General features: G+C 55.3%; 2 protein-coding genes across 2 annotated transcripts; both read right to left on the bottom strand.

The window, feature by feature from the left end:
• Positions 1 to 392: 392 nt before the first annotated feature.
• PG985_007675 (uncharacterized protein) lies at positions 393 to 2,192 on the bottom strand (the record flags this gene model as incomplete). The annotated part of the gene is made up of 3 exons (XM_066827443.1): positions 393 to 784; positions 888 to 1,314; positions 1,410 to 2,192. The coding sequence occupies 3 exons, from the start codon at positions 2,190 to 2,192 to the stop codon at positions 393 to 395; spliced, it is 1,602 nt and encodes a 533-aa protein (XP_066685118.1).
• A 1,572-nt stretch (positions 2,193 to 3,764) lies between these two features.
• On the bottom strand, positions 3,765 to 8,714 carry PG985_007674 (putative apsB protein; the record flags this gene model as incomplete). The annotated part of the gene is made up of 1 exon (XM_066827442.1): positions 3,765 to 8,714. The coding sequence occupies one exon, from the start codon at positions 8,712 to 8,714 to the stop codon at positions 3,765 to 3,767; it is 4,950 nt and encodes a 1,649-aa protein (XP_066685117.1).
• Between the last annotated feature and the right edge of the window lie 3,777 nt (positions 8,715 to 12,491).

Here is a 12,491-nt window from a genome sequence, read left to right as displayed (position 1 = left end):
GTTTAGTAAGCTTTGCTTCAGCGGAAGGGGAAGAAGACTCGGACGATGCGTACCTGTCTTGCGACCGACCCCACCTGAACTTGGATTTCGACTCCAGGGGGCATCAAGGCACGAGCATCTTCACATGAACCTACCTTATTGCCAATGACTGCCAAGCTACTCCATTTCGTCTGATGAGTCGAATACATGAATATTGATTTCATTCATGTATGTAGCTATATTATGTACTTCTAGTTGGGGGGTATTATAAACTGACACCAGACGCTGCCAAGTCGCTGCATGCTTCTCGAGAACAATCAAGCAGCACCGCTTTCGTAAGGTCATTCCTCTTCCTTTCTTCCTCATCCCCCACTCCGCACTCCGCACTCTCTCGCCACGACCCTGTCCACCCATCAATCAATAGGCAAGTACCCCAAATTCCGCCACTTGGACCCATCAAACCGCACCTCGCGCACCCGCCCCCCGCCGGCCTGGAAGTAGCACCGACTCATGTCGTACGCCCCCGTGACCTCGACGTCGGTGCCCGCCCAGGCCGCGGGCGTCAGGCACGTCAGGTCAGTCCCCGGGTCGGCACCGCCAAAGGCCGCGGGGTACTGGCTCGGCCCCTTCCAGCCCGAGGCCTCGTCGTCCTGCCACAGCATGTTGACGTTGCCCAGGCCGCCCACGTACAGGATGTACGTGTTGACGAAGTTCTGCGGGTTGGCGCCCGACCGCGCCACCGTGAAGGCGGCCAGGGGCGAGGCCTCGGGGATCTGGAGGCCGTTGAGGTTGTTGGCGAGGTCGCCTGGGGAATGTTAGCGACTAAGGTAATACTGGGGGAGTGTCGCGCAGAAGCGGGGAAGCCGTTGACCACATTAAAGCAGAAAAGAAACCCAATGACAACTCACCTTTATCCCAAGCCGTCCCGTTGAACCCCCCATCGTAATGGTCCCCCAGACTATTAAACACCTTCCCGTCGCCGCGCCGGAAGATGAACCCACCGGCGCCGCCGTACTTGGACGAGGCCGGCACGACGGCCAGCCCCGAGCCGGGCGACGCGGTGATGTTGGCGTCTTCGTGCTCCCAGAAGTCGTGGTTCTTGTCCGCGTTCCGGCCCCAGTACCGGGTCCAGCGCAGCTTGCCCGACGTCGCGCCGCTGCCGGGCTCCTCCGACAGGAGCGACGGCCAGTACGCCGCCAGCCGCGAGCCGGGGGCCACCTGGGCCGGGTAGTCGTTGAGCGCGCCCCGGTTGCCCGCGGCCCGGATGTCTTTGCGGAAGAGCTGCAGGCGGACCGTGTTGTTCTTGTCCAGGTAGAAGAGCTTGTCTTCTCCCATCTGTGTCGTGGCGGTTAATTACTGGGTATATATGTACAGCTACCTCTTGGCTTGAAAGTGTGTTCATCCCGAAAAAAGAGATCCAGAAAACCTACCACTTCCTTTGACTCCACCGACGTCGCCGCCGCCAGCGACGTATTGTCCGCCGCCGGGTACTCCAGCTGGTCCAACAAAGTAGGATGCGCGTCCCACCCGTCGGGCTCCGTGCTGGCGAAGGTCGAGTACCGCAGCCGCTGGTCGGGCCCCTGGTAGAACAGCCGAATGTGGTAGCCGGCGCCCTCGCGCCAGCCCGTCACGGCGAGGCGCGAGCCCGGCCGCACGGATTTTAGTGGCGTCGCGGGCGGCGCCGTGTCGTTGCCCTGGTTGCCGGCGGCCGTGTCGCCGTCTCCCGGCGAGGAAGAGGAGTCGCTGCTGTTGCCCGTGTTGGAGGCTCGAGTGCCGAGGACCCCGCCCAGCACGGCGCCGATGATTACTAGGATGGCCGCGATGACGCCCAATATGATCCACAGGCGCTTCCGGCTCGGCTTCTTGCCCGGCGCGGCGGCGGTGGCGTCGTTTTCGGCAGGGGAATAAGCAGCGCCGCCAGCCGCGGGGTGCAGCCCTCCTCCACCACCATTGTCGTATTTGGCCTCGGCTACAGGAGGCGCGCCCGCTTGCAGTCCGGGCGAGGCATGGTGTTCGTCCGGATAGTAGCCGCCTCGGTCCCCGGGCGCGACGGTCTGCTTGGCGGTGTCTTCGGTGTAGTAATCGTGGTGCAGGCCGGTGGTGTCGAGGTCGGGGGCCACTTCCAGGCCCGGCTGCTCCTGGTAAGGCGGGGACGGGGAATTGGTGTTCGTCGTGGGCCTCGCTGCTTCGTGGTGGTTATAGCTGTGACTCATGGTGACTGGCGCCGGTGGACACAGCTACAGCAGCAGCAGCAGCAGCAGCAGCGAGGAGTTGCAATAGTAATAGTGATTATCAATCATCTGGGATTGAGGAGGTAGAGTAAGTACAGCTAGCAAGAGGGGCCGCCAGGAAGAAAAAAGTCAAGCAATGGATTGGGGGATGAGAGAGAATGAAGGATTCCCACCGCTGTCTTTTCCCTGTCCCTGTCCCTACCCGTCCACATACTGTTGATCCTTGTGTAATGCTTGTACTACAGAATAGTGCCAGAGTGCGATTGGGACAGAGACCGATGGCGCTCCCGCAGTAGTGCTGACGTGCAATCTCACTGAAACCCACAAGCATGGCCCCCAAATAGAAATGGATCTACAAGAGGCCGAGAGGAACGCCCATAATTGGTAGGGCTGAGCGCGCCAAGAGCTGGGGCTGGGGCTGATCTGCACAACACCCTGTGAGATTCGCAGTCGTCTGCCGCGATGAGACGTGACGGCTTGCTTACTTCATAATCTTGTCTCTGTTTTGGGGATGAAATGATGATGGGTTGGTTGACCTCTTACACCTCTCTAAATGGTCCTATTCCTGCCTGAGCTGCGAAATGCTTCAAAGGTAATCGATGTGGACGAGATTCAGTGGTCGCTAACCTACTTGCTAGCGCACTGGTGAGGTGGCCGAGTTCCTTGGCCCCCCACTGAGAAACAAATTTAGGTCGCCGACCACCCCCACTGCACTGAGCTGCTCAAGCCTGACTGGCCAGCTGTTAGTGGAATACGGGTAGGATACGGTTGACGGGTGGTGCCTCTTGCCCTGACTAAAACCCTCTGCCACTGCCAATGCCCCAAAAAGATCATGCCAAGTTCCTTGTTCTACGGCAATGATGCCTGCAATTAGTACTTACCTGCAGCAGCTCGACTTCGGCTGATGATCCCACTGCAAGTGATATCACAAGAAACCCGTTCCGAGTCGAAGACCCAAGCAGTCAGTGTAAGGTCAAAATCTTGAATTCTTATTTGCCAGTGATGATTGACAGACTTCCCTTCACCCTTCCCTCCCTTTCCATCTTGAACAGACAACAATACTCAGTTTAAGTAAGTGACAAAAGGAATGGAAAGATCTCAGAAGCAAAGCAGAAAAAAGCCCACAGTTATACTAAAACGATATAACTAACCATTCTTCCTTTGATTTCGCCAGCGCAATGCCAAAATTGTGCCTTTTGAAGTCCGTGAAAAAAACAGCCTACCTGCTCTCCCTTTGAGCAGGAAATCAAATGCTGGCCCCTTCCAGAAAAACCCCTTTGGATGGATTGGATCCCCCTTCCCAAAACGCCCTCTCCCCCAATATACAATAAAAGACGTATTAGGTTAAAACACCTTCCCTCTCGCAACCAACCCTTTCCCTGAGGCAAGGGCTAGGCTTAAAGTAGCATTATACAAATACAGTTCTCTCTCTCTCTTGTACCCCTAGACCTCCGCTGTCGTCGACGCATGGTCTCCGCCTCCGCCTCTTGTCGTTGCCCTCGGCCAAAACAGGAACAGCAGTTTGTGCATCACGAATCGGACAGGACGAAGCACCTACTGGTCGCCCTTCCTCCGGACCTTGATCAGCTCGGCCACCAGCTCGTCCTTCTGCCTCTCCCCTTCGGCGATTCGCTGCCGTGCCGCCGCGCGGTCCAGGTTACGGGCCTCGCGCTCCTGCTTCAGCTTGTGCTCCAGCTCCCGCAGCCGGAACATCCACTTGTTGTCCTGCCCGGGCTGCGGCGATCCGCCCCCGCCACGTGCGGTACCTCCGGGAGTAGACGCCATTTCCCCCCCTAATGAGGATCCCGCCCGTGGCTGCTGCTCGAACTCAGGCGCCGCAAGGTTATTTGAGGCACTGCGAGTCATGGTGCTGTTCCGCGACTTGCTGCTGCTGGCAGAGCTGACCGTCTCGAGCTGGGGAGTGGTCTTGCTCCTGGGAATACCACTACTCTTACGAATGGGACCGGTAGGTATGTAGGGGCTGGGGCTGCCATCCTCGTCCATGCTTCCTCGTCGGCCGTTGGTGGGCTGGTCGAAGTAGCCGCTCACGGCACGCGTCTTGGCATCGTTGGCGCGTTGCAGCGTCGCGTTCTCGATCTTCACGGCGCGGTAGGCCGCTTCAAGTTGGCTGATCTTGGCCGTAGAGTTGAAGTCCCCATTGACTATGCCGTTGCGCACAATAGTCTCCAGGCGATCCAGCTTCTTGATGCGATTGTCCAGGTTATGTTCTAGTGATTGGTACTCTTTCCAAAGGTCGTTCTGGACCATCTTGATACGGGCCTGCCAGCTGCCTGTCAGACTCTCAATCATCTTGACTGCAGCGAGTAGGTTCTTGCTGAATCCAGGCAGCATGGTAGAGACGGCCTCGAGACTAGGTAGAGCCCTGCCGTTGATGAGGCTGTTGTTATGGGCCCAATCAGAACCGCAAAGGCTCGAGAGCCTCGTCCACAGGATAAGGAGCAGGTTGTTGCGCTCCGTGAGCTGGTCTCTGAACGACGTCTCCAGCTGTGCAATTTTCTTCTTGTCGTTGGCTCGGGCCGTCTCCAGCTCAAGAATGCGACCGTCCTGGTTGTTGACGGTGCGCGAGACGTGCTGGTGCGTGCGCTGGAACGTGTCAAAGGCGTTCTTGGTGTTACGGTGACCCTGTCGCTCCTTGTCGAGCATTTCCGCCAGCTTCCGGCTCTCCAGCCCATGTGACTCCAAAAGGGCGTCGCGCTGCTTGATGATGCGATCTTTCTCCAGCATGGCAGCCTTGGCGCTGCTCAATTCGTGAACCGTGTTCTCCAGTTCGCGCTGTAGTGTCCCGATGGACTTGAGCAGGCTCGACCGGGTTCCGTTGAGGTCGCCCAGAGCCTCGCGAAGGTTATTCTCGAGCTCAATGAGCCTCTCTTTCCACTCGGTCGCCTCGACTTCTCGGCTGTGCAGGTTCTTGCGTAGTCGGCGCACCTCATCCTTGGACGCCGTCAACTCCTTGTTAAGCTCATTGACAAAGTGTTGCACCTCTTCCTTCTCGCGCGAAGAGATCATCTCGTGCTGCTGGCGCTCCTTGTTGAGTCTCTGGTTGAGATCCTTGACACGCTCGCGCTCATCGCGTAGACCTTGCTCAGTACCTGCAAGCGCGGCCTCCAGGTCTCCGATGCGGATCTTGTCGGCCTCTTGCTCTTCGCGTAAGAAAGCAATCTCGCCTTGGCTGGATTCCTGCTGGACCCCGAGACGGTTGGCCTTCTCGTTGGTCTCCAGAAGCTTGGTCTCCAGTTCCTCGCCCTCGCGGTTGGCTTCGGCAAGTTCGGCCTCGAGCTGTTCGATGCGTCGGATCTTCTTTTCCTGTTCGTCTTCCAGGCGCACGATCGCATCGCTCATCTTGCGCATCTCTTCTTGTAGAGCTTCGAAATTCTCCTGTCGATCCTGCACCTCTTCGCGTAGCCGCTGGATCTCCTGGTCCTTCAGATCTGCTTCACCCTCGAGGGCGTTGATCTCCTCCTGGGCTTCGTTCTGGAGGGCCTGGAATTCCCCTTCCAGGTCGGATTGGTCCTGAAGGGCCTGGTCACGCTCTGTCTGTATCGCCATCAGATCGTTTACGGCGTTGTCGAGCTCTTGTTGTAGACCCAAGGCGGCTTCTTCCGCCTGCTGCTTGGCCTCGACGGCTGTCTCGAAATCCTGCATGCACGTATCCAGCTCGCGCTGAAGTTCCTGGTTTTGCATTTTGATCTCGCTGATCTTGTCCCGGTGCTCGGCCAGTCGGTTCTCCAAGTCTTCTCGCTCGGGATCCTCCAAAGCCATGGTAAGTCTTGTCCGGGCACTACCCCGCGACTGTGACCTTTCATGGGCAGCGCCGGCACGAGATGCTGAACGATCAAGCAGCGTATCGATAGTAGAAGGCGCAGGGCCACCAACACGTCGTGACGCCAGCTTGAGATCTTCGATCTCTTGGTAGAGTCTCTCTTTCTCTCGATTCCGGGATGTCAACATGGATGTCTGGGCGCCGACTTCGCGGCGTAATTCGGCGTTCTCATGGCGCAGTTGGTCGGTCTCACGTCGGAGTTCATCGACTAGTGTCGTGGCCTGGGAGCTGGTCTGGTCCATGTCTCCAGATAGACCAGATACAGGTCGGGACTGTGACCGTGACGGAGATTGGGGCCGCCCCTTTCGTGTGATGTTGTAGATATTCGTAGTGTGATGCATACCACCCGGAGTGGTAGGTACAGGTCCGCCCATGGCGACGTTCACTTCCTGCTTGAGACGGAAGATCTCGTCCCGCAGCTTCCTGTTGTCGTCGTCGGTCTGCTCGCGTCTTGCCGTCTCCTGTTCGAGGAGGTCCTTGTACACGTCGGCCTCTTCTTGGCGGCCCAAGCTGTCCCCGACTCGTGCGCCAGCATTGTCGCCCATGGTCTTGACCACCTCCGCAAGCTTCCTCTTTTCTGCTTGCGAGGCCATGTTCTCGGCCTTCAGGTGCTCAATCTCGGTAACGTATTCTTCAACGCGCTCCCGCAGGTAGTAGAGCTCTTCCTCCCGCTCCTGCGCGTCCGGGTCGAAGCCGGGGGTAGTGCGGCCATCGGAAGAGTAGCCGCTTCTGGCGGTGCTGGGCCGGTCGGCTTCATCGTCTCGGTCGCGCCACCTCTTCTCGAGGTCCTTGTTCTTTTTCCGCAGCACTTTGTTGTCGCGCTGGATGACGGCCAGGGAGGTCTTGAGCTCGACGTTTTCCGAAATCATCTCCTTAACGCCTGACTCGGAAAGCTTGTCCAGCCGGTCGGAAAGGAACATAACTTTCAGCTTGAGGTCGAAATTCTCCTTGGACAGACGCTCAATAGTGCTCGACTGCTCCTTCAGCGTCAGGTTCCTTCCATTCTTAGCGGTGGTTCCTGGGGCAGGATTAAAGTCGGAAACTTTGCGCAAGGGTTTCCCGACTTTGGGGGTCTCGAGGCCTGATTGTATCTTGTACTCGTGAGCGAGCGACTCGGGGACTTCGACGTTGCGCACATGCCGGGCAATGACCGTGTCGGTGGGGGCCAATAGCGCACCCTTCTTCTTGGGCTTTGGGGTGCTGAGAGAATCATCGCCGGAACCCGGAAAGGGAGACCTGGGAGGTTCTCCGCTGGGCGGCCGTTCGACTTCATCCAAAGGTTCCAGAGGCTCGAGCCCTCTGACGGGTTCGAGGTCCTCGATGCCTGAAGCCATGCTACCCATACTAATGGAACGTGCAAGCATGTTACTCATGCTACGCTGCATGCCCATGCCGTAGGCCGGAACCGACCCTCCTGACTGGATGGCGTAATCTACGCCGAGCCCTACCGTCACGTCGCTCTCGTTATCGTCGTTCGACTCGTGTTCGAGGTTGGAGTCGGTGGAGGACCGCTGGCTGGCATTCCTACTGCGCAGAAACCGGGGCCGTGTGCCGAATCGGAGAGAACCTTGGGCGGAAGCGCTCCCTGTCGAATCTATGGATTTGTCGGTGGACTTAGACTGGTCGGCCTCGGAGCTGGACTGGCGGAGAAGAGCAGCGCCGCCCGCAGCCGAATCATCGGGGCGAGGGATATCTAAGTGCGAATTGTGCCTAGAGGAAAAGTCTTGATCGGCTTGTGGGGTGGGTTGCCTTTCCTCAGCAGCGCTCGAAGTCGCACGCGAGGCCGTGCGAGCGGCAGCATTGGCAGCGGGAGAGGACATGGTCTCGAGGGCCAAAGTGGAATCGCCGGCGTCAGCATCGTCGGCGGTGAAGTAGTCATTGGCTGGATTGGTCGAGCCGGTGATGGATATAGCGGGTTGGGCTGCGGGTTGGGCTTGGTTGGGGGGCGACGGGGGCGTGGTGCTTGTGGGTAGCTGGGAGCCGTCATGCAGGCGTCTCTCATTGGCCGCAGCCGAGCTGTCTGCATGCGATGGCGACGATCGCGAGTCATCGAGGTCGTTTTCCTTCTTTATCGGTGTTGTGGAATCTGCATCTACTGGTGCGGCTGATAACGTGGACGTGGGGTCGCGGTAGTCTTGCTGGGCTTGCTGGGCTTGGTGCTCCCTGCGCGAGGTGGAGGTCGAGGGGGCAGGCGATGGGGTTTTGTTCTTGACGGCATCGAATACAAAGGTGTCGTCGATGCCGGGCTCGGGACCGGTGACCTGGATTGGAGAGATCGGGGGGATAAAGCTCGATTCGACATCTTGCAGTTGCGCGCGGACCTGTTCCTCCTCAGCCATGGAATCCGGGTGGTGGTCCTCGTCCATGCTGACAGGCTCGACGTAGCTGCTGTCGGGTTGGAGGTGTTGTCGCGATGGGAGCCGCAGCAGTGGTATGTTTTCTTTGGCGAATGCATGCGCCGGGTGCGCAGTCACGGGGGTGGCAGGTGGTTGCGCAGTCGAAGTTTCATGGTGGCCATCGTCGCTTTGCTTGAGGTCGTTTTGGCTGGACGGCAATTCTTGCCCTTGTCCATCCGAGCTACCAGGGATGACTTGGCGCGACTCCTGGGATGCCGGGGCGGGCGAAGAACGCGCCTCGGATGGCGCTTTCTCGTCGGCTTCCATTCCGGGAGGATGATTATGTTGCTATGCGCTGTTGCCAAGGTCTCAAATGCATGCTCGGTTCGGGATGAATGGATGAGATAGGATAGGCCAGTCTGGCGGGCGTCAGGCGATCAATCGAATTTGGAGCAAGATAGCGATTCAATGAGGGTTCAATCGATGTTGGAATTGGAGGTGCAGGTACTTCGCGCTTCTCCCAACTCCCTCGCCCTCCAGGTGCAGGTGAACTGCCACTACCTGCAAGCCGGGTCTACTAAAACAGAGAACCCACCACCCCAAACTTCCCGCGCCTTACACTCAGCTAAAATTACCTACCAACTTTGGGAGCTTGCTGGTCGACGACAACAACAACAATAGCTTGCCAACGCAGCTATCATCGACGCATAACTTTGATTGATAATTTGCCTTTTAGAATCTGGGTAGTCAGTAGGAGCGTAATTGATTTGTACATGCAACAAGGCCCATTGGTAGAGGTAGCCAGCCCTCCATGTCAATTTGATGTCCTGCTCTGACTAACTGACCCACCAAATCGGATAGGAGCTGACTGGCTGACATGTGGTTTGCAGCGTTCCGTGAAGCACGTCTGACAGTGCAGGGCTTATTATGTTACCAGCATCACCATACCGTCGACCTGATACAGGACTGAGACTCGCCTTCCGACTTTGCGATCGGATGCTCGCTCCCAATTGCGACCTCAAGTTGTAGTATCCAGTATTTGAACCCACGGGTTTCCTGCCATGCGACATGCAATCTCGAGCCCCCAAGATTCCTTCTCCAGTCTCCTACCCTTGCAAGTCTTCCTCTCACCAATCGAACGCCGCGAGGGCGCTGCAAGTCAGGAAAACAAAGGGGAACAACACTCGATGCATTTGCTCGTGTTCAATTCGCCAGCGCAATGACGCACCGCTCGGGCCTCTTTTCCGGTTGGCCAAGAACGGCTGCTCCCTGCTGGAAGCAACACCTAATTGGGCGCTCAAAGTCCCCTGTAGCCCAGCAGGCGCAGGTCTCCGCTGAGTGGGTTGGCGCCGTTGCTGGGGCACCAATAGCCAATTTTAAGTGCCCGAAATATTCAATGCGGCCGCGATAGGCTTAGAACCCGTCCAGCGCACCTCCACCTGCGCTTACAGCAGAAGAAGAAAAGGGGGGCTTTCCAGCTAGTATCAAGCCTCGAAGAAAAATCTCGATGCTGATTCCAGCGATAACAGAAGGGCACATCGATATTCATACTGTCGATTCTTCTTCCATTTATTTGGTGGGCTCCAAGTACACGTCACATCTCGACCATTGAACGTAAAGTGGATATTCATGGGATAGCAGCCCTAAAACTAGCTGCTGTGCTGGACAATGAAGCTACTCCTACTTGGGCAACGCGGGCGCTGCGTTGTTCCTTGCTGTTGCTGTCAACTGTCATGCTGTCTGTCACATCGCGAAAAGCAAACCTGGCTCTCAGAGTCGCAATCGGGGTGCGTCGCAGGCAACGGCCAGCCGGGTGTTGTCGAGGTTTGGTACCGAGTGCCAACGTCGCATCTAAGCGGCACACGTTGCCACGTATCTACCAGCATCTCGCCCGTACTCTATTCTATCCCGATAACCTACCCGAATGGAATTCTCCGAGTTCTAGGTGCTAGTTTCATCATGTCTCTCCTGTTCCTCGGGTGAGTTTAGTCAGCAAATCTGACCTGTCACTTTTGATGTCAGTTCTGTTACATTATCTAATACGGCTGACTCGCAACGAGGCCCTGGTATTGTTACATAGTGATCAATATGAAATTATGTCGATTATACAATCTGATATTATACACTATCCGGATAAGGGATTACATTTGAAATGCATAGCATCTTGTCAGCGATAAAATCACAAGGTAGTTAAACATAGGATATTATAGCTATGCTGGAAAATGAACAGTACAGACAAGCCTCTAGGCAGTATGCTTCGAACATTCATGTTTTTCGCTGATCATCAGTCATCGGAATTATACGTGGTCACTCACAACCCTCAAAATACTGACTGAAGTATCATATCTAGAGAGATAAAAGTAAAGCAAGCCATACGCATGATCTCCGTATATCAACGAGGGTTGAGAGTTGTCCCTAAGCCCCTGGTATGGGGATCTGCTAAAGCCTCCTCGGCCACGGGAAGTTTGGTTACTGTAATGTGATGTTCGTTGGGTATTGTTGTAGTCACCGGAGCTGTTGGCGTTGTTGTGTTTATTGGAACCGTTGGCGTTGTTGTAGTTGGCCGTGGATTCACAGTTCTGCCTTTGCTGGTTTCCGAATTGTCTGCCTTGTCCTCGCCACTGGTTGTTGGCGTAGGTTTGTCCATATCTAACCTTTCACATTTGTGTGACTACATCGGGTCGAGTGGCTCAAACCGCCTGTTTCGGACGACTACCGGGATCATACACTACCTCTCGGCTTTGCCACGTTTCTTGTACACCTTGTGCGGCTCGGCTATCTCGGTTCAGGGGTCAGTTTTACGACTCAGCCTGGTCCCTGGGATCTACTCATGAGGGAGGGGAGGGATGGGGCTGGTTCAGGCTAAATTGAGCCGTGATAGCTTGTTGAGGTAGCCTGAGGAGATGGCATATGATACCGGTATCCCGAGTCGTTTTGGGATACTACGTGGGGTATACAATACTCCTACAGTCGTTCCATCTTTCCGCCAAAGTATCATCAACAACCCGTGTATTATTGGTTTCCTTATGCGAAGGCAGGTCAGATCGAAACAAAGCTCGGGACTGGCCGAAGACGGTACATAGCGCCACCTTATTCGTACGTGGTTCAACAAAGGAGATCCTAAGCGAGGGTATCATCATAATTTTTACACAGTTGCCCTGCAAAGGCAAAAGGGTATTATTCTTGTATATAACCCTGACTAACCACTGCTTATTCTATAGGCTATTCATGTGGGATAACGCAGTTACAATTGAAAGTTTATTCCATATTCATTACTTTCCTAATCACTGGAGTAACCAACAAAGCACATGGATAATTTGGCCAAATTATTGAATACGAGCGCGGCAGGTCCATGCTGAATATTCTACCATAACTGATTGATTGAAGCAATGCATCTCTAGCTGACACCACAGCGAAGGCAATCAACAATTGACAATCAAATATCCCCCGTATGATGTGACAACCTACATGGCCGTGGAATATTTCAAAATGGCATACGGCTTTATGATTCTAGGCCTTGCCCTCATCGTCATTCGTTTGACTTGGTTTACCCCTAACCGCCCTCCAACAAGTTGTGATTCTAGCTGTCAGCGCTTGTTTTTGGAAAGCCACAAACATACACTAATATAAAACACAACAGTTCACTGTTATCAACTATGAGACCGCAAAGAATAGATTTACTGCCTGTGCGACCCGAAAAGGTACAGTCTCGCGGGAAATACAAACATAACAGCTAGTTCACCTTGTATATATAGGAAATATAATCACAAGGTAACCTTACAGGAAAGTCTTGACTCTGTCATGGTAGCCAACATTGAATAGTCCAAATGAATAGGAATTAGCGGCATGAGTCTTGTCTCAAGGTTGTGGCGCTTCGATACACTTCCCCGTCCCACCAAAGAGGCTGAACATTGAAGAGACCAAGGCTGAACGAAATCTCGTCAGACTCGAGCACCCACATCATAATAAACAGATATAACCGGCTTGGGGACGATGGCCAAGTTTGACTACGCGCTCAAACTATGGAGGAACCAATATGCTGGCCAGTAGCATGCACTTCACTAGTGTCAAGAAAACCGTCAGAGTGGAATCAATAGCGCGAGT

Source organism: Apiospora marii (assembly GCF_038362585.1).
Source record: "Apiospora marii strain CBS 49790 chromosome Unknown utg000004l_segment0_segment1, whole genome shotgun sequence".
Classification (NCBI taxonomy): domain Eukaryota; kingdom Fungi; phylum Ascomycota; class Sordariomycetes; order Amphisphaeriales; family Apiosporaceae; genus Apiospora; species Apiospora marii.
This window is presented reverse-complemented; position numbering and strand designations above follow the sequence as displayed.